General features: G+C 48.8%; 1 protein-coding gene across 11 annotated transcripts in view; it reads right to left on the reverse strand.

Moving 5' to 3' along the window:
- PTPRF (protein tyrosine phosphatase receptor type F) overlaps positions 1-22,364 on the reverse strand; it is a 395,877-nt gene that overhangs the window by 72,029 nt on the left and 301,484 nt on the right. For all 11 annotated transcript variants that reach the window (XM_080406869.1, XM_080406872.1, XM_080406870.1 and 8 more), the window contains 4 exons: positions 8,453-8,722; positions 5,063-5,644; positions 4,376-4,509; positions 3,197-3,341 (listed from right to left, as the gene is read on the reverse strand). In XM_080406869.1, coding sequence (XP_080262995.1) covers positions 3,197-3,341; positions 4,376-4,509; positions 5,063-5,644; positions 8,453-8,722 — 1,131 coding nt within the window. The remainder of the gene's footprint in view (positions 1-3,196; positions 3,342-4,375; positions 4,510-5,062; positions 5,645-8,452; positions 8,723-22,364) is intronic.

The raw sequence follows: 22,364 nt of genomic DNA on the forward strand, positions 1-22,364 counted from the left end.
GAAGTGGCAGGGAAGACAGTAGGAAGTTATAGCACCAAAGCGCCACCAAAAGTGAATTCAGGGAGGGCATACAGTAGACACAGTGCTTGGTGGCATCCCTCAGAGGGGACAGATGACACACGTGGAGGGAGCTTGGCAAGCCTTTCCTTTGCCACTGTCTCAGAGAGGCCCTTCACATAAGAGACTTGTTCTGCCTTTGGGCCTTCACAGCATCCCTTGGGATGCAGCAGTGAGCTCCTTCTCCAAAAGCAGCTTTGGCTGGCAGTGTGGGCAGGTCAGACATTGGCTGTTGACTGGGTAAGAGTCACACACATGACATGCAAGGCAAAAACTCAGATTAACACTTAAAGAAAGCAAAACAAAACTTGGTAACATGAGCAGGATCAACTTAAAATGCAAAAGGAGTGGAACTGTCCCTCCTGGGGCCAGCCAGGAGCAGACCGGGTGGCCAGCATGTACCCACACACACAGATGCACCCACATGCACACTGTGCAAACCTCTGCTGCCTCCAGGCTACTAACACTGGCCTCCCCCACCAGCCCACAGCAGCCCTGTGCACCCATCCAGCCCACCTAGTCCTTAAGCTAGGGAGAAGGCAGCCTTAAGACCCACCTTCATATTTCAAGCGAGAGCAGCATTTTAATGCTGAGGCCTGATGGGCACAGAGCTGATGCTCCTCTCCTGCATCATACTGTTTGCCTTGAGGCACTGCAGACTCCTGGAAAATTCCCCTGTGTTCCTCAGTCCCTCAAAGCAGCGGTGCTTGTACTTTTTGCAGGGTGCCCAGCAACTAAGCAAGCAGCTTAGCAGGAAAGACAGCCCCAAGTCAGTTGTCTTCTCAGGAGATGCGGTCTGAGCTGTGCTGCTGGAGAGGTGCTAACGGGCACTGCATCCTTCTGGCCTTCCTGGACAAGCATCCCTGCCACTCCTGAGCAGAGATGCCACAAGAAAAGCCCAGCAGCAGCAATACAGACATCCTTCTCCAGCCCAATAGTGACTCATTAGCGATGATGCACCTCCTACCTTACCCTGGACTGGTTTATCAGGGCCAGGAATAGAGCCTGAAGACAGGCTCATTGGAAAGCAGGAGTCTGACTGCTCCTGCAATTTGTGTCCCACCTGAACATGTCAGCCTCCAAGGTCTAACAGCCTTTCTTAGGGCAACCAGATGGGAGTACAGGAAGGAGACAAATTTGAATTTAGGAGCAACACTCTTTCTCTAAGTTCCAAGGCCACAGGGGACCGACCCAACCATCTAACGTGAGGTATTGCTAAGTGCAGACCAATGAATTTCTAGCTGGAAGTTGTGCATTGTGCTCACAACTTCTGCTGGGCTAAAGCAGAGCTTTCTGAAAGACCTGCTCACTTTGAGACCCCCACTACCCTGCCCTGGGACTGTTCAGCCAGTGGTTTGTCATCCTCACTGAACTGCCCAGTAGTAACTGCCAAGCACTCTTCTCAGAGTAGTGTGCCATCAGAAATCTTCTCAAGTAGGGGTCTGTAAACCAAGATCCAGTCACTTCTTGGATAAAACTGTTAGGTCCTTGATATAAGGAGCATTTCAGTGGTCAAACTGAGGTATTCCTGTGGGTTTTGGTCAAATGTCTTCCAACCTTAGCACATTTCTCTTACTAAACAGATGCCAGAACCAGTAAGCTACTGCTCCACTGGCCAGTGAAGTGACGACTTTAAAAACAGACCAGTATGAGATCCCCTATGAGCAGACAGCACGTGGAGTAGGGCATGCGAAGATGTTTGTCTTGAAGAGCCATGAAGCAAAGGTTTCTCTTACTTGGACTGTTGTGAGACTCTGAAGGACTCATTTATGCATGGAGCCGTCTCTGATTAAGTCTGTTCAAGGATAAGAGCATCCACTGATGGAATTAAATTTAAGTGGCAGGAGAGTTGCCTCAACCTTTGCCTATCAATACAAAAGCTATCTGAAATAGGTATACAAATCCTCACACTCGGAATTTGTTCTCAATGTTCAAATATTTATAACTGCATGATCTGAACCTTTGTCCATTTTCATACCTGTCTGCTGTGCAGCACAAAGACACTATTAGCTCACTTAACAAGGTAGAGGAATCCCTGCAACTGGTATGTTAATGAAGCTGAGTCTTCCTCAAAGAGAAGGTCGTTCCAATAGTGAGCAGAGCTGCTCTTCCCTGCCCGAGCTCCCTTTCTAATGGCCATCTCAGGCTCTCGGCTGCTGTGCATGCTGGTGCCCTCCCTGCAGGGAAGGCTGCCTGCCTTTGCCAGCTGCTCACCCCATATAGCTAGTAAATCCCAGACAGACGGTGCTAACGGAAATGTCTTCCCCCCCCCCCCCCCCCTTTTAATGCTCTTTGCATAATGGCAAGCCCAAAAATCGTTAGTGAAAACGAGCTTATCGCAGGGCCCTTTGATAGCCCTAATCTGCTTATGCACAGCACTTTGAGCTGCCAATCAGAGCAATGCGAACTCCTGCTCTGTGATCACATGGGGCAGTGCAAGGATGAAAGTGATATTGCCTGGGTCACCTCATTATCTAGCCTCTCTATTAACTCGGCTGCAGCTTGTTCTGGTTTTCCCTAGTGCTGCAGTCCCAGAAGCAGCAGCCTCACTTGCTCACACAACGCTGGCAAACAGCCACCTTCCCAAACTGACTCCTCCAGCTGCCTGAGAGCCACAGGCACATCTGGCCTCAAAGGATGCCTCACCTTGCAATCAAGTGTATGGACCAGGATGGACTCCTGCGGAAGCAAGGCAGCTGGAATGGGGAGTGAAGGGGTGAAAATCCAATGGTTTGGAGACAGTCACATTTAGAGCCAAACACCCATATGCTGCCTGTCCAGACAGCTTGTCTGCATGGGAGTAAATTCATAGAGATGCACAAACCCACTCAAATCAATCTCTCCAAAGCAATTTCCCAGCCTGTTTCACTCCTCCATCAGTTTTTATGAATCTACCCTTGGGGCAAGACAGCATGATCAAAGGGACAGGAGGAAAGAACTTACCACTTGGGTGTACCCCCTCTGCCAAAGAGCCCTGATCCAAAACCCCACGTGATTTTCCCCATTACATCCTTTTAGCAAACTGCGTGCCAGGTGTCCCTGCAGACCCACAATGGCAGTGGCACCAAGCAACTCCATGCCCAGGTGATGGAAACTGCTTTTGCTTTATCTTCAGTAGTGCAGAGTGTTACACACTTACTGGATTGAGCAGTTCTGGCTTCGATCATGGGGGTGTAGACTCCTACCCCCAGCTCTGAGCGGGCACCCAGGCGGAACTTATACAGAGTGTCTGGTTTGAGACCTTCCACGGCATATGAGGAAGTTGGGTCAAACTCCAACTTTTGCTGGCAAATAAAAGGAAATACAGGTTATTTGGTGTAGTTGGAGAACACAGAAAAGTCGGTGCTCAGCTCCCAGTGCCAAGGGCATAAGCAGCCCCTTCACCCATTCTGGCCCCACAGAAAATCACAGCCATGCTGCCAAACCTGCTGCAGTCCTGCAGGACTCCAAGGCATGCAGGTTCCTGGGTGAAACACAAGGACGCTGCAGGGAAGCAGACCTCTCTGACAGCCAGGCTACACGGCCTGGTGGCCAGACTGCACTCACTGCCTGACAGCTTTGTGGGAATGCTGAGTCCAGCTATACAGTTCAGATGAGGGGCACAGGACACGTGTTTGTTTCCTCTCAACAGACAGTGTCTGCCTGTGAGACAGAGTAAAGCCTTTGTCCTGGAGCAGTCAGGATGTCTAATGCACCTAAACAGTGCTGGTAAAGGCCTTGTTTTGCTGCTGCTTCACCTGAAGAGTACTTATTTCTGGCAGCTCTCATGCCACTATATATACAGGAGGAGGAGGAGGCAGAGAGGACCATGGGACACTGTGATGCTGCCATGGCACAGTTCTCAATGTGCTGCCCTGAAGCCAGCACTACTTTTTGATATATTTAGAGCTGGACTTCCTTTAGGCCCTGGCAATAAATGTGCAAGGGCTCTCTATAGGCCACCCTCAGTCTACTTCCTAAGTGCAACCAGTCCTGGAGCTGCAGACACACATTGGAGACCATTTCAGACCCACCTAGTAGCCCTACTGTTTAAAGGCACCGGCAGTAAGGATGCCTCAGGGATGGTGTCATGGTATTCTAGAGCCTTTTCAGTCCCAAACCAGTCACTAGCTACTTTGCTAGGCATCAACAAGCTGCTGAGGTCACTTACACAGAAGCCAGACAGAAATTGTCATACTCCTATCACACACCTGAGACAGAAGAAACACACAGAAGAAACAATCCTGGCGCTGCCCCAGCTGAAGCAGACACCCTTCCCAAGCAGCTGAATTGTGATAACAGCAGCCCCAAATGCTGCTGATAGAGGCATGATCCTCACCTGAGTGCCATCCTCCCCTTCCCAGTAGAGCAGCTCATATTTAGTAATGCGTTCCTGAGAGGCAGGCAGCCACGTCAACAGGATGCGTGTATCAGACTCTGCTTCTGCCTGGAAGTCAGCTGGCTGGGCAGGAACTGGGGACCAAACACATGGTTAGTGCCAGGAGGCAGATGCTGGGAAAGAAGTTGCATGGTTTGTACAGTCTGTGTTTTGCCTTGCAAGGATCCTTTTTCATTCCTTCCGGACCCTCCCTTCTTCCCTCTCCCCTGTACTGTGCTTTTGGGACAACCCAGGCAACAACCAAGCACCTCTGGGACCCAGGCAGGTGACGCTGGGAACTGTGCTCACTTCCAGCTCCTGACTGCATGCCAGCTCCTTCTGTACTCAGACCCCAGAAAGGCCCAGTACAGTTACACAGGGGACAACATCCATGTCCAGGACCTTCTTTCACATTTTTAGCACCGTACCCCAGAAAAAAACCCCCGTGGTCTGTGTTGCTTACACAGACCTTGATACCAGGACAAGCTTACAGCTTAAATCTGATGGCTGTGGGGCAGGGATGCCACTCCGACATGCAACCATTTGGGCACCAAGAGCGGTTGCAATGGTTGGTGCAGATCAGACACACAGCTGAGCTGCACACCACTGGGGCGGACATGCAGCCATGGCACTTCACTCCATACGTACCTCCCTGCTGTGTTTTGACCTGGATGATGTCTGAAGGGGGTCCGTCACCCACTGAAGTAAATGCCAGGACGCGGATGCTGTATGTGGTCCCTGTGATGAGGCTCCCCACAGTGGTGAGGTGGCTGTCATCAGTGTTGTGTTTCTGCCACATGCTCAAAGGCAGATGCGGGTCAGTGGTATAGTAAACGCGGTACCCTCGGATCTGTCCGTTTGGCTCCTCTGGCTGCTCCCACTGGACCAGCATGGTGCTGGCGCTCAGCATCCGTGCCTGGACTTTGAGGGGTGGACTTGAAGGAGCTTGCTCTCCTGTCCGGGCCTCGACCAGCTCACTGGGGGGACCCCTGCCAATATTATTGACTGCGATGACTCGGAACTCATACTCCGAGAAGGGGCTGAGCCCACCTATGCTATAGCGAGTTGTTGCCACTCCATCCACCTCCTGGAACTGACCCTCCAATGATTTAGGCTTGTACTGGATGACGTAATATGAAATGGGGTCAGAGTTGCCTGAATCCCAGGTGAGGGTCACGCTGGTAGCCGTCGTTTCAGTCACTAATGGCTCTGTTGGAGGTTTTGGCAGTGCTGCAATTGGAAGGCAGAGAGGTGTGATTTAAATAATTCAGTCAGCTCATACCCTGCTAGTGCACAGGGATAAAAATGGAGCTGCCACCTCCCATTAACATTTTTCTTTAAAAGGCAGAAATCATTTCATACTCTAGAACATGCATTTTTATATTACCATATATTGCTTGAAGTGGTTCTTAATGGAAGGATAAACAGAGCAATCATGTTATTAGACGTGCTTGATGCAGTTACCAGCAGCAGGCTACATAAAGGTTATTCAAAGGGGATGCAGGAATGTTTCTATCATGGGGGTTCAGCTGGCAGTGGGAAGGTGTCTTCTGGGCTGGGCTGGGCTGGTCCCTGAAGGCAGTTGTACAGCTGATTTACAAAGGGATACAGTAAAGTGATCGGAGCACCACAAGTCATCTGGAGCTATGCTCCTGCTTCCACAGGACAACATCTTAGGCTACAGAGAGTTCACAGACAGTGCTGTTAAGATGGGTGGATGGGGGAATGCCTTATAGGTCTTAAAGTCCACTCAGGAGGGATACAGCCAGAGAAACTACCAACTTCCACATCCAGTATTTCATGGGTGGTGTGTCAAACTGCAACCAGACAATAAACTGTTACACAAGAACTCTGTGACACTGACACCTCTGAAGTCTTAATGAGAATACAACTACTGCAAGGACACATTTCCAGATTTGCCGTTTTACCAAAGAAACAAGAGTGTGTGAGAGAGATTTTCAGAGTACACAAGTACTTTAAGACAATAACTGAATTAAAGTCTACAGTAAGTTTAAACCTCCTACAAACCACTCAAAGTCATTAGTGACTTGTAACGCAGCTGTGCTTGACAAGGAACTAGGAAAAACGTTCAGCCCAAATTGAGATCCTCAAGTACTTCGTTCTTTGGCAAAGCCATCAGGTTCCCAGTTTCCGCATGGTTCAGCTGAGGAGGGCAGGCTCTTCAGCCCAGGAGCATACCTGCTCTATGTGCCTGGGAGGATGCCATTTTGCAGCGCTACTACAATGTGAATACTGAGAAAATCAGTGAGGGCTGAACTGGCATGGGTGGGAGGGGCATGCAACCCACAACTAGACACCACACCACTACCCATGGAGGGCTCGGGGAGGGCAAACACATCCCACCCAATATTACAGCCTGAAACAACACATTTCCTACAGCATCCAAGAAATTGGCAGCCTCCCTCAAGCTTTCAAGGACAGATGACACTCATCCACCCTTTCCTTTGGAGAGCTGCAAGTCTGACTTGCCAGCTCTTGGGTGTGCAGCCTGCATGTGAGCAAATGGCAGGTCTGATACCTTCAATGTGCTTACTGCAATCAGCTCTGCGTCATCTTGCTTCTCCTATCTGCCCTGTAAACAGTCTACTTACCAGCAAGCACAGGAGAAGCAACACTGGGCAAAGGAGTTAGGGACAGAGAGAGTAAGATGTCCAGAGTGAAGGTGCAGAAAAGGCAGACAGAGAAACAAGGAAGAAGGCAGAGGGCTGAAGGAGTGGAGCAGACTGCTCCCTGTCCTGGGGGCCTCTGCAGACCTGGGGCAGCAGTGGGTGTATCACGTCCACCCAAGAGCGAGCAAGGCAGAGTTGTCGCAGGTACAAAGAGGTAAATACTGGGAACGATAAGTGCAATGGTGCAGTTCCTGCCTCCTCCCTCCACATCCAAACCTCCTCCCCATCATGCCCCTTTCTTCTATACACTCTTGGGTATGTACTACAACCAAGGCAACCTCTGAGCTCTATAAGAAAATGGGGGCTGGAAAAGGTACTGACTAGCAGGTGCTGTGAGTAAACAGAGTGGTGTATGGCTAAGGTTAAAAGCATCCTCTGAACAGCACCAGGGAAAAGAGAATTTGCTGTTAATCTCCAGGTCATAGAGGGGTAACACTCAATTCTGTGATTTGTTCAAGCAGGAACTCTGCACTGAAGGTGACCAAAGTGCATGAGGGGGCCTGCAAGAACAGAGAGACTCAAAAGATAACCTATCTGTGGAAACGTGAGCTACAAATCAACTGCAAGGAGAGGAGGAAAGGGATAGTGGAGACCTGCTTGGCCCCAGATGGGAAAGGCAGGACATGTACTTCAGCCTCCCACTGGGGAGCTGTCTGGGTCGGCTGCTCTGTACCCAGCGGTCAGCAATCAGCAATAACGTCCTCTCTGGGGCAAAGCTACCTATGAAATGGCAGCAGGAAGCATGCCTTAAGGACAGCAACAAAAGAAAGAGAAAGGGAAAGAGGCAGAGCAGTAAGGGAAAAAAACCCAAACTGACGGAGGAATATGCAACAATTTTAAAATGCGTATAGGTCCTCCCTGCATGGGGGGAGGATGCTCATTCTGGTGAGGCCCACAGACACCTCACATCGCTAGGATTAACCTTCTTGTCCTGCTCTTACTGCAAGAGGACATGTCTGTGCAAACAGCTCTCTGAGTGCAGACATCCACAGACCCCTGCCCTGGGACAGCCTGTTGCTGTGCGGAGCTGATCCTGTTGATGCACTGAACAAGCCAGAAATTGCTGGGATGAGCACAGACTCAATGAGGTTCCCTCACAGCATAACAGGGAGCTAGCCTTCCACAAGCCTGTTGCCCATCATGCCACATGCAGAGGAAATAACCTCCAAACCAAACGCTATACTGTGAGCAAGAAAAAAACGAAGTTATGGGTTTGGTAACCTTCCTTGCAAGGTGGAAAAGTCACAGGAGAGGAGACTGCAGTCAGTTGGCTGCACCCAAAAACACTCTGGCAAAGGGCTATACTGCTGAAACCAAAGTAGGGGCACCATGAGGAATAATTCCTTACCTTTGACAGTGATCTGGGCTGTGGCTTCAATCATGCCAAGGGAGGAGATGGCCACGCAGGTGTAGTTGGCAGACTGCATGATGTTATTCAGCTCCAGGACATTCCTACCGACAGGCATCTCATCCTCTTTGGTCAGTTCCTCCACACCAGCCATCCACTTCACATAGGGCATCGGAGCACCTACTGCCACGCACGTGAGGTTCACGCTCCCACCAGGCATCACCTCGTGGTTGCTTGGAGGGATAGAGAATCGAGGAGCAACACGCCGCACTGAAACAAGGAGGAGACAGCTAGTAGGGTCACAGAACCAGCAGAGAGCACCCAGTTGCATTGTGGGGGTATGTGAGGGGGGTTCAGCGTTTTTGCCTGTCTATGCCTCAGGACAGATAAAATGAAGTGCAAAAGCTGTTCACTGCTTTGCCAAATTACACGCACTTTTCTCTCCTTCCTTAGCCACTGGCATCTTATTAGAAGAACTCATTAAGGGATAGCTCAATCCGTTCCCTCCAAACATAGCCTTTTGAAATCATATTACTAACATGAAACATTCCTCCATTTAAATTACATCCCTCTAATTAGAGAGCATGCACAAATGCCAGTCACACACTCTCTCTGTGCAGGGCCCACTGAAGCTCTGCAAAATGGAATTACCTGCTCAATTTATTAGCTCTAGAGTAAAGCTAACCATCCCCTAAACCTCACAGGTTTTGGGCAGGAGCAGCAAAAGGGTTTCTTTCTGAATTAGCACACGTGCGCTGCTAAATAAAATATAATTCCTTTCAAAATGTAACTCAGGTTCTACCTTGGCTCAGAAAAAATAGTCACCAGAGCTGCATGACATTGTCAGGGCCTGAACAGATCACCTTGCTGGGCAGGAGAGAACTAATCCTGACAGATGTGAGATCATATCCATTTTGACAGAAGAGAGCTGGGCTGGCAGAACCCTCCCCACCTTTGTGGCAGCACTTCGGGAGATGTATTCCTCCTTATTTCATTGCACAGCTTCTCTTCATATCAATCCCTTGCTGGGTATTTCATTCAAGACTTATTTGTAAGCAACTCTCAGCTACAATAAAGCTCTAAAGCTGCCTGCCATATGCATTCCCGTCAGGAAAATGACACTGAGAAATGAGGCCCCTTCTTCAGGGTTAGTGTTATGGGCCTATTTAAGCAAGGGTAGAGAAACAACTGTGCTCGGTAAATCTTTGTCTCCTCTGGGCAAGCTCATTTTAGTCTGTAGTTAAAAAGGGAAACTGCTTGAATGTGTCTCGCCCAGCAGCCCTGCTCTCCTCTAGACTCCTCCACCAGAAAGGCAGCCCCAGAGCACTGGCTGGGTTCACAGTGACCGGCTCCCGAGGAGCCTCTCCCTCCCGTTACACTTCTCCATCAGTGCGCCGGGCTGGCGGAGCAGCGAACAGCCGCAGCGCTGGCGGCAGGTGGAAATCAGGCAGGAGCCTGAGCGGTGCCAGCTCACAACACAGTCGCAGGCACGATGGGCCCCATGGGCGCTGCAGGTCGGCGGGGACGCAGCTCTGCTGGCCTGGCTCCTGCCACCATGGTGTCTCTGCAGACAGTAAAGCTGCTGACAGCCCGGTGGGCCGCAGAGGTGTCAGCTCCGCTTGCCAAGCTGACTCTCCCCAAATCAAATTTCACTAGTGCTCTCTTTGATGATTCATTCCCAAACCAACAGGCTTGCAGAAATAGACTGAACACAGAAGCTCCCACGCTAGCATGTACAACAGAGCTAAGACTTCGTGATAAATCAGACAATACTGTCAACATCGTGTGTGTACTACACATCGTCTCAGTGACAAAACAGGGCTCATTAGCTCCTTACCAGCCAGGGGAAGGATAACTTGCTTTGCCTTTTTTTTTTTTTTTTTTTTTTTTTAATATGTCTAAATCCAAAGTCTTGCTGGTTGTTTCTTTTAATCAATTATTAAATCTCAAATCAATAGCTACACGAATGATCGCCAGTGAGGCGTTACCTGACTGACAGGGCAGCACTCCCCAAACAAGACAGAACTGAAAGTGTACTCAAGTGCTACGCAGTCATGAGAATACAGAGTTAACCCGATGGATATGGCAATGGTTTAACATGATGGTGTGTATTTCCAACCAAAACATCCCAGCATCATTTGTTAAAGAGTCAGGTTTTGTTTTCCAGTGAACATGGCGTTGAATTATTCCAGGTAGAAGCTGTTCAAATTGCATCCCCATTCAAGGACGAAACCCACCCACCCAACGCTGTATTAAAATAAAAAAGAGCAAACTTCAAGGATAAAGCCATAAGCGTGCACAGAGCACTCATGCACATGCACCAGGCAAACAGGCTGGCAGGCACCGGAGACCAGTACAGAGTCAGAGGGAAAGCGGTGTGAGAGCACGACAGGGAGAGGGAAGGCGCACAGGAACTCACGTACAGGGGCATGAGAAGACACGAGGCTGCAGAACAAGAGGCCATGCAGGAAGGTCAGAGCCCAGCATGCACAAACATATTTTGACTCCCAGCCCTGTGAGACCAGAGGCAGCACAACCTGCTGCAGACTCCCCTGCACCCCACTCTGTGCTCCTGTGTCAGGCAGTTTTCAGGGTGCTCCTGGGGCCATGCTGAGCACCAGCAGTGCTGTGTCCCCCTTGCTGTGTCCTGCAGAGGCAGTGCCTGTGGGTACTGCAGCTGTCTCTCCCCAGGGAATCCAGCAGCCCACTGCCCTCTGCTCCCTTGTGGACAGCACAGGGGAGGTGCATTTCAAAAGGGGTGGGGGCTGTCTCAGCAGCACTTTGCAGGGTGAAGAGAAGGGGTGAGCCCCCTTGGAAGTGGCTCTCCCCTGTCCTACCCACAGGGGAGCAACAGATATGGTTGGTACACTCATGTGCCTAGGGGAGGGATGAATGGCAGGGAAAACTCTCCTGCAGGTCAATCCATACAAGAGGGTGGGCAGGCTGCAGCATCGCCAACCTTGACATGGGCCATGCTTCCTGCACGCCGCAGCCTGCAGCATGCCAGGAAGCTGCGCAAGGCCTCAGCTCTCAAGCCTGGCAACAGACAAGCAGTTAAGCAGGCCCCTGCGGTGTATTTTTGCGACCCAGAACGGCTGAGCCGGCCTCCTCTCATTAGTACACCGTCAGAGCCGCTAAGATGGGCTTATTGCTCTGCACTGGAGAGCAGCAGTGTCCAAGGCACCGCACCTGCTAAAAACGGATGCCATGTGTAGGGGTCAGCTCTCAATGTGGGAGGCAGGAGGGGGTCAGGGCAATGCCTTTGGTGAGAGATCTGGCCTGCACAACACTCTGGCAGGAGTGTATGCAATGGAAGGGATGGGCTCCATCAGCCTCCCATCCTCTTGGGGGATAATTGGCAGCTTCTTGTCCCAGTCAGTACAGAGGGAGAAGGGGAGATGCTGTCAGTTAGCATTAGTGAGAGCTGGCAGAGCTCTCACAGCAGCTTGCAGAGCACCATCAACACATTCCTCAGGCTCAAGTCAATGATTTAAGTCGCTTGCTTTCCTAGCATGAGAGTCTGGTAATAATTTAAATCAGTGTAACTCCTTAAAAAGAAGCATTCTTAGAATTTCTGTCCAATTTACAAGTCAAATCACATGGGCTAGGCACAGCCCATGATGCTACCTTAAGTGCTCCAGAAAATTTTGTTGTTCTTCATTTATTGCAGCAATGAAATTTCCCTTTTTATTACAATTTTCTTGACAAGAATTTGCAATTTTTTTTTTTAATCTTCTTTTTGGATAAAGATCAGAGAAGGTGGTTTGGAGGTTTTGCAAGAACAGCACAGGGAAAATTGCTGTGAATATTAAAATGATTTCAATGGACAATAGTATAATTCAGAGGTTTAGTGAAACCAGCAGACTGTCAAAAATGAGATTCATTGTCATTCATCCCAAGAACAGGCATCGTAAGGGCTCTGTGCTGCTCCACTATTCAGCATGCCTGCCTGTAGTGACTGTTTCCTGGGAAGTGAAGTGAAACCCCAGACTGGTGAGCAGTGCAGCACAACCTGAGCCCGTGCCCTGGATCCCACAGGACAGGGAGAAAGGACAGCACGGAGACTGGTTTCCCACTCACTGGGGGAACTGTGGGGAGGAAGGAGGGGAGCAGGCAATACAACAGCTACAAAGGTTGAGATTGAGAAATGTTAATAATTCAGCATGCATTAACATGCACATTCCTTGCCTTGAGAGCAAAGAGCATGAATTGATTGCCCGGCTCCTTTCACTACGGGAGAGGCTGTTTCCTAATGTCTCAGGTTGCCTCTGAGGGTGATGTTATCCCCTTGGAGAACCAGGGACCCCCACTGTGTAGTGCTGCTAGGGAAGGGGAATCCAAATTGCTTCTCCCCACTGGCTGTGTCAGCCACAGTACAGCTGAGCAAATGACAGCACTAACACCCCTCTCTCTAGCTTGCAGAGATACAGGGACCTCCACTTGCCTACTCTTGCTTCTAGGTTTCCTTCCTGCCACGCCTACCCGGCATCGAACTCTGGGCTTCATCTTCCCCCTTCCTGGCACCCCTATCGCAGGGTCACTGGGTGCTGCCCCATGGTGATGGAGATGTGCCTGTGCTTCACACTTCTCTGCTCCTCTCCAAGGCAATCTCATCTGCTCTGGTCCCGCACCATGTCCCGACATCCTTCCCTTTGCTCTTCCTCTGCACAAAGGAGCAGCAGTCTGAAGCCCTGTTTGCTCTGAAGGAGGACCAATACTGCCTGGGCTGCTCTTCCCCAGCCCCTAGCCCAGCAAAGGCGAGCTCGGAGGGCTCTGCTCTGACTTCCCAGCTGGGATGAGCAGTAGAGTGTGATGCAGGGGCACATCTTTGAGAAGGTGAGACTGCCTAATTTCATTGCTCCAGCCAGGCAAATTGGATAATTCTTGGTGCGCAGGTGTGCTCTTGCCTTTGCCACACTGCTACCCTGCCCCAAAATCCCGCCTTCCTCAGGAACCACCTCCTCAGAGTCAGGAATGAGTGTATTTAGGAGATATCCTCAAACATCATCATCAGTCTGCATGGTTTACTCATCTGTAGACACCTTTCATCTTTCCCTAGTGCTATCATTTTAAGGAAGGACTTCAAATGGAAAGGCAGTTGCTGGAGTCTCACAATCTATTGACAGAATCAACAGCAGGAGAGAAAAAATTGGAACCAGAAAAAAATGCATTTACAGTCTAATCTTGTGCTCAAACAATGCTGTACTATTTATGCTCCCAATGCATCCCTGAATGCTGACATTTTATAGACAATTTCCAAAACAGGGCCTTGCCATTTTTGGATTATATTTCAGCTATAACTTTTAGGTCTAATTATTTGCGCTGACAACCACATATAAAAGAGGATATATCATTACAGTGGTGCAGCACTGGAGACACATCAGCATTCAGCATACTGACATACTAATAGCAAAGTAAGGGAGAGCAAGATTGTGGAGCTATGCAATTTGCATTCACTCTCTGAAATTTCTCTGATGAAAATAACACAACATTAAGGAGGGGAATAAGAGAAAAGATCCACTGTATCAAGATAAAATACTCGTTAATAAACAACCTTGTAGCAGTCACAGTGCAATAATTAAATGCATGGTTTAGCAGTACGCAGTTTTAAGTAAAGCTGGAAAAATGTAAGATGTAATTATCAGTGCCAAACAAATTATAAGCATGGCAAATCCCAATGGAATATTTAGAAACTAATTTCTGGCTTCACATTAAATATTTGCGTACGTGGGTATTTTTGGTGGGGTGGGAAGGAGGGGTCGACACAAAGAATGAGAAATTATCTGCTCCCGCTGGCTTATATCCATTCTCAGCTGCCTCCCCTCAGCTAAACCATGCGGCTAAAACGTTTAAGTGCCTTGTCAAAGGTTTATTCTCCAGAGGTGCCTGAGCCATCACAGCGGTGCTCCAAATTCACTGAAATCTGGGAGGCTTTGGGCCTTGGCTTCAATTTCTTCTCTTTTCTTCCTCGTTCTCATTTTTCACCATTGTCTTGGGCTCAGGTAATTTCATCCTCTACGAAATCTATTTTTAGATCTGTTTTAGAAGGTAAACAAGGGCCCTGTGCCTCAGTACGATCTAAATGAGAGCACGTTCCAGGGACAGAAACGGGAGTGAAGTCAGTGTACTGGAACAACTACTATGACAACTTGTTAAAACTTGTTCCAGTGATGATTAGAAGATCAGCTCATGCAGCTGCCTGATGCTATGTGCAAGAGGAGCCAGGGTCTCTTCTCCGTACCACCCAGGAGCAGTGCTGGGCTAGAGAGCCACTGCAAGCATCCTTCTCCTTCAGTGTGTGTGGAGAGACGGACCGCATGGTACCTGTATGGTGAAGAAGTCATCTCTGGAAACCAGCTTAGGATGCCTGCCAAAACCACCAGCCTTCCTCAGCATGAAATTATGAGTGCCTCAAGCTAGTTCTGGAGCTAGATTCAATTTAAAAGCTGGAGTTGCCTTTCACTATTGTCCTTTATTCACCTCTGGCGCTCTGAGGGCAGCGGGACAGATCAGGTTTTGCTGAGTGTCTATGAGCTCCTGAGCACGTCGCCATGGGCCTCCCTGAGCCATGCCATGTAAGGCTGAGGCCCCTGCCAGAGCTCCCTGCTCTCCTGCCAGCAAGAGAAAAGACCCAGCCCCAAGGAAGAAAGGAGAGGCAGACCTGCTCATGCAAAAGGCCCTCGTCCAAGCACGGAGAGCTGACCATCCCCCAGAGCAGGGACTGCCAAGGAGCAGGGAAGCTGCCTCAGCACGAGGCCCTCGCATCTCTCAGCCTGCTGCCCTATGGCAAGGGAGGGCAGCATGCTGGTCCTTCTCCAGCTGAGATCAAAAGTAAGCTTTTTGCCTCTAGAAAAGTTAATTTTTAAATTTTTAAAGCTACAGGAGAAACTGAGGAAGCTGCTCTCCCTAGCAGCTCGTGAGGAGACTGGAGATCATTCTGACCTCTGCTACCAAAGACTGCTCTTGATCTCTGGCCAGAAAACAGCAGCAGTTTAGAGGTATTACGCCGGCATCTAGCACAGGTAATGGGTTAGAGAGGGACCCCACATACAGTAGCATGCACTTCTTCCCACCCTACCTTTGAAGAAAACCACCCTGACTTGTATTTGCATGCAAAATATATTTTGTGCATTTTAAATCTCAAGCAACAAAGGCATGCAAGCAAAGTATCAATGCCATCACCAGAGTCACAGCAAACAGTAAGCAGATTTCATCAGGCACACTGTGGCCGTGCCTGGAAGGGAGCCAGAGTCTGTAGGGCCTCCTCCCCCTTTGGGGATGGCTCTCCTCTCCCTACTGGAAAAGTCCCATCTGACGTGGCGTACTGTAGATGGATAAGAAGTGAAAAGGACCAACCTTCTCGCTGATCTGAGAGATGAAAGTTTGTTTTGTTTGATGGCAGAGTGCGATGAAGATGAGGAGGGAATAAAAAAAGACAAGGAAAAACACAGAGAGTAAAAACAGGCCAAGCTTCATCTGTCCGCACACCACTGAAACGACAAGACAAGACTACAGAGGTCAGCCATGTCTTCCCACCGTGCACACACACCACTCCATGTCACGGACAGGAGTGCGCTGCACTCGCACTGCTCTGGCCCCGGCCGGCCCCTTCGCCTCCTGACCCGCTTGCCGCTCCTCCAGGCAGCGCGGAGGGGACCGCACGTCCCACACATACTCACATGGAGGGTGCTCTGGGGGCGGCCCTGCGCTGGGCCAGATGCTGGAAGCACAGACACGTTTACACATGCAAAACACTCACACACAGAGCAAAGGACTCCAGCCACCACACAGACTGATGTGCTCCCACACACCCACTCCAGCTATAAAGATGATGGCATAGGCACTTTAAACCCATTGAGCACACACTGGGAAAAGCACATACATAGATCCAAATTTTATCAAGTATGAGAGAAATGTTCCAAGTGGTGAATGGAAAATCTTCTACCATGAAGAGCTGTTCTCCCTCTCCAAACAAAGAGCTAAATGCAGCAGAGAGGTATTAGGCAAGTGACAGACATGCGCAGTCTCAGCTGGGCTCAGTTTCGGGAGAGCCTTATTGATACACTGTGCTGTGAGTGAGAGCTGGACAAGAAATCAGAAGGACAAAAACACCCAGAGAGAATTGAGCAGGTCCCAGTTTTTGTTCCTGCGGGAGAGACAGTAGAAGGTTAGTTGCATTTTCCTTATAGACAAAGGAGATCTTATTTCTCTAGCAGGAGTGACCTCACTCCAGCTACAGATTTGTGGCGTATCAGCTGTAATGGAACCCTCGCTTAGAGGATACAGAAGTGGATTTGATAGTTAAAGACTGCTTATGAGTCACATTTTTGATGGGGGAAGGAGAAGGTGGGGGGAGGAATTTGCTTTCCAGCAGAAACACTGCAAATTAGACAACAGTACATGGCATTATACAGTGCAACAGTACAGTCAGCCATTCCCAGCAATTAGAGGACAGGATTTTAACCAACACTGACATGGTACAAACCAGGCAACAAACTGCCAATAACAGCTACTACAGTGGCCTACGAAGTGTAATGGAGCTTGCAGGAGAACAGCCAAACAGTTGTTTACATTTCTTCAATTGAACTGATACCAGGGGACCAGAACCAGCCAACTTGGAGCTTAACTGGCCCATAAGCAAGGGCCACATCCAGTGAGGATCACCGCCCAGACATCCCCAAAACAAACAGTCCCAGCTTAAGGCCCAGGTTTCCTCTGTCCTGCTTCAGACACTGGAATTAACATCTTCGTCCACAAAACATGAACATAAGGCTCATTTAATCCTGTGAGACTCTGTGATGGGAGGGAACCTCTTTATTGCTGCTCCCAAGCCACCACTTTATTTCCTAATCTAATGGAGTGTATCACATCTGCATGGCCTCAGCAGACAGCAAGGGGCTTCTGCCTTCTGCTCAGCTCTTCCCAACAGGGAGGACTTGTTTCCTGCCCTTGCCCAGGAAGGACAGTGCTTCTGTCAAAGCAGGCGTACCCGTGGATGGCTGCATTTCTGGAAAGCAGAACTAACAGGGCAACACAAACTCCAAGTGCTGCAAGCATGGACCAACCTGCTGCACCCGCTGGGACTGTGTGACTGAACAGCAAGAGGCTGGTGAAGGGTGTATGACTGGGGGATGATGCTGAAACGGCTACGGGAACACGCATCCCTGCTGCAGAATTGCAGAAGCTGCAGAGCCTCCCCCTGCCCTTGGGAAGAGCTGATGGACCCCAGCCATAGCAGGGGGATTCGCTGTGGTGCCACTGGGCCTGCCCGGGGGTGAGGTGAGGGGTGCTGCTGCAGCTGGGGGACAGCCAGGAGCTTTGTTTTCAGGAACCTGCCAGGGATTGCACTGCATCAAGTGTGCATGAACAGGAGCAGGCTCTGGCGGTGGCTTTCCCCACGTGTTGACACTTCAGATTAGAGTTGGAAAGGTGAGGAGACACATGTGAAACACGCTAATTCAAACAGATTACTTTCTGGTCTGTCAAACAGGAACAAGTTTGGGGCCTGCTATTTGTCACTAATTGCTGGATTATCTCTTAATCTCTTATTATATTAGTGGCTTATGGGAAATAAAAACCAGTAGCAGGCTATTTCAGAACAGCTATAAGGCAACAGGGAACACCTGGGCAGAAAGTTCTCTCTCCTTTCCTTTTAGTTAATACTTAAACAGCTGCTGCTTTATCTGAGATAAACCTGATAAATTGAAAGTTTCATCTCCTTATAGATCCCATTTACACGCTCCCTTATCTCCAGTTCTCTATCCATGTCACTCCTAAGCTAAGAAGCATGTTTTTACCAACAGTTTTTCAGTTTTTTTACAAAACAAATGACTGAGCAGTGACAGTAAATAATGTCTGCCCCCTCCCAAGTAGGGACACAGGATTTTAGGCTGGGGTTACCCAGAACATCCCCTGTGCAGAAAGAATACCACAGCTCACTAGGCACACTACCATGTTCCCACAAACACGAGCTGCCTAGCAGCTAATTTACACATGCCAGTCTGTGCAAAACAGAGCAAGTCAGGTCACAGCAGAAATGCCACCAGAGGATAACAAACTCCAGAAGGTAAAAATGGGGCTCTTTTTGAGATCCAAGTTGAAACAGCGAAACAGCAAAGAGCGAGGCTGTTTCAGAGACGTGTCTGCCAGCCCTGACTGTCAGATAGCTCCAGTGCTCTGCAGGCAGAAATTCCCATGCCGACTGAATTTGGCTTTTACCCTGCCACAGACATGCTCATCTTATGCAGCAGCAGCAATACTCTAACCACAGCAGCTTGTTGCAGAAAGAATGAATTTGGGCTTATGGGAGGTTCTGCTTTTGTGTATTCTTGGGCATTAGCTCCCTGAAACAAGGCAGGGGGCTGTGGCCAAGATACGAATGCACAGGTCTGAGAGTTTAGATCACAAGCTCAAACAAAGGAACACATTTCTAAAGCTTTCTGGAGTGGGAAGCTAATACTTTCCTGAAAGCAACAAGAAACTTCATTATCCCAATTGGCTCTGCAATTCTGCTGGGAGCTGCCAGCATCTGTCCTGTGCTGAAAACCCTCTGGTGCTATGCAAGATATTAATATGAAGACAAACCTGGGCACTTTGGAATCCAAAAGACAGAGAGGTTAACAGAAACCCAGATGGGGATGAACCTGTTCCTGCTTATCTCCAAAAGCACATCTTGTGTCTCAAGGACTCCACACAAATCAAATTTTATCCTTTACAGCTTTTAGAGGTATAGAGAAACAAAAGGACAGATTGTCTTTTTTACGCCAGATTACATGAGAGTAAGACAACCTCCCATTATATGCAATGAACAATGTTCTCATGCCACAGTGACGAGTATATTCCATCCTAGAGAGACAGACAGGATGCTCAGGGCACCCAACCATCCTTTCCCATTCACAGTGCACACACATGCATGCATGAATTCAATTAAAAGCAGAAAACATCAGAGCACCAGAGGTGGATATGCTAACCCTTTGTGCAAGTGGATATGGAAGGGGAGGGAACAGACGTTTCATCCACACAGATATGCAGGCCTAATTATTCCACAGACGTCTGTGCAGGTCATGTGGGGAGGAGAGGGAAATAGGTTTCAAAGTCCATTTCTGTGTTGTATTATTATGCACTGAGCCACCAGCCACTCTCCTTCTATTTTCCATAAAGGTCATTTTACAAATAATCAGACTTGAGCCTCGCACTGCACTTTTAACCGCCAAAGGACTTTGAAGGAATAAAACTGTTAAGCTTATTTAGCTGAGTTCTATAAAGCACACTGAAATCTTTAGTTGAAATGTGCTAGCAGGACAAAGAATTATTATTTATTAAACTGTGATCATTATAATCATTACGGCATAGCAAAATGCTCATAGAAACACTGACGGTGAACACACTTCACCCCAGGAGAAAACATGACAAAAATATTCATACTCATATATGGGGAAGAGAAAACTTGGCAGAAGCCTCTCCTTGCCTCTCTGGCTCTGAAACCAGTCAGCTCCAGTATGAGGATACATACAGTCACAGCAGCAAGAACCACAGTGCTGACTGAGCAGCAAATGTCTGCTGGTGCTGAGTGCTGCACAGCTCCGGCTACGCTGCCAGCTGCGCTCACCCTGAGCCTGCTTACAACTAGCCAAGGTGCATCTGCTCAAACTGCATCTGCTCTGGCTTTGGCTACAGCAGTAGCTTCAACATGGAGCAGCACCTGGGGGCAGAGGAAATGAAGTTAAAAATACTAAAATCCCATAAAAAGGAGTGTACTTTCTTCATTGAAGGGTCATTGCTCTCTGTTGAATTGCTGTATTGCAGCATTATCTTGAGGTCAGCAGTGCCCAGAGTGTACACGTGGAGATCATGGCCCGTCAGACCCGTAGTCCTCCTCAGCCATATACCAGCTGCTGAGGGGTAGTTACCCTGTGGTCTGATTTTGCTTCTTCATATGGTCCAGGGCAGACATCTGTCCGAAGCAGCAGTTTGGGTCATCCAGCCTGATTCAACTGCCTGTTTGTGTTTCCTGTCATCCAGGCATCTACCTCACAACTCTCTCCAGTCTTTGCTTGTCTGTGACGGCTGCCAGGCCCTCAAGCACTGGCAGTGCCCCTCTCTGGTCAAGTAATGTCACCCCCATCAACCCTGACAAGAGGCAGGTTTAATGGAGCGCGTTGCCTGAAGTTGCATATAGCTAGGTTGTAAAAAAATGTATTCCCTGTTATTTAGCCATTTTTCAGACATCCCCAGTTTGGGTAGCTGACTGTTTGACCACCGTCCTCAGCTTTTACTCTTCTGGCAATAGCCTTGAGCTTTGACTGCTGCTGCTATTTTAGCTGTTTTAATATTACATAAGCAGAAAATGTTCTTTTTAAAGGCTTCAAGTCTTGTTGCTCCAGGCCCACGTCAGTCATTCAGAATTATTATTTACACAAGGCCCCTACTGCAATAAGCACCACACAGTCGCAAACAGACATTTTGGTGAGCTCCCTCTGTGACTGAGCCTAAGCTACCACCAAGTCCCCAAGTGTAAAACCCTGTGGAGGCAGAGAATCACTGCTAGGGGTCAAAGCCACAATCCTAATTTCATTGTGGGTGATGCCTCCTTAGTGAAACTTGGCAAATAAAACTTCAGACTCCAAGCAAATTTCCCTGCTGCAAAATGAAATACTAGCCCAACCTTTCAAAAAGCAGATCAAGAAACCACAGATTCTTGCAGTAATACCATTTCTATCAACTGCATCCTGATTTACTAGTTTGCAATTTGGAGACGGAGGAGACAATTCAGTTTTAAATAGTCTTTCTTTAAAACCAGCTGTGAGCTGCTTCTCTACAGTACGTGTAGCATTTTGGGCCAGGGAACCTGCTGCACTCACCCCACTGGACTGTGCCTTACAGGCCTGAAAAGCAGCACTTAAGTGAAAACTGGGCAGGAGATTTCTCATTTGCTGGGAAGTATGCAGTCAATGCTCCAGTTAAGTACTATTCTAATAGAATCTGCATTGCTCATTGCTGTAAGCAGCACTGGGGAACATACCTAGTGAACTCCACAGTGTATTAATAAGGATACTCTATTTATACAGTCTTCCTTGCTCATCTGCTTCACTGAAGCAGGAAAAAAAAATAATGCCATGTGTAAAGAGAAGGGCAGAAAAAAACTTTCATACAGGGTAAAGTGCTAAATAACAGTGTGTCCATTGAGGGGAGCACCACACAGGCCACTGCCTTCACAGGCATTTCATAGGACAAGACTTCTGGCTGAAAATGCTCCTCTTCGTGCAGATATGTCTGAAAGCTGTAGGCAAATGAAGAGTGAAATGTGTTCATAAAAACCCAATACCGCAGGTGAATCAGTGCAATTATACTATACTCCCAGTGAGCATGATGAAATGACACCACCTTTTTTTCCCCACACTAGGTCATATCTGCCTTCTACTCTTAAATCAATTTCTTATATGCCTTGAATCAACATCTTGGATTTCTGCTGCTAAATTAGACAGTAAGCTCTCTGGATTAGAGGAGTCGCATCTTCCACATGTTTCTATTCCCTTCCCTTCTCCCTGCAGCACCATCAAGTCCCAAATCTAATCACTGTTACGATGCACTGTGGCACATGTAACCATGGACCACAAATAGATGAGCGTTCCTTCATGGTGGTAACGATAAACATCCAGGCCAGCATGGCAAGCGTGCTTATGCTGAAAGGGCAGGACAGGAATATGCCACTGTGCCCCCTTCCAAGTCCTTGCTATGCCCCAGCCAGCCACCTTGCTCAGGCATGCTCCCTGCTCTTGCTTTCCCTCTGCTCTTGCTCCTCTGATGGTCTGGGATGTTTTCTGCAATGCTACATACACGGAGGGCTGAAGAGCAGCAGCAGGAGGCAGTCAGCTCCCAGCACTGGTCCCCAGCCCCATCCTGACTCTGCAGC

Source organism: Falco punctatus, assembly GCF_963210335.1.
Source record: "Falco punctatus genome assembly, chromosome: 11".
In the NCBI taxonomy this organism is placed as follows: domain Eukaryota; kingdom Metazoa; phylum Chordata; class Aves; order Falconiformes; family Falconidae; genus Falco; species Falco punctatus.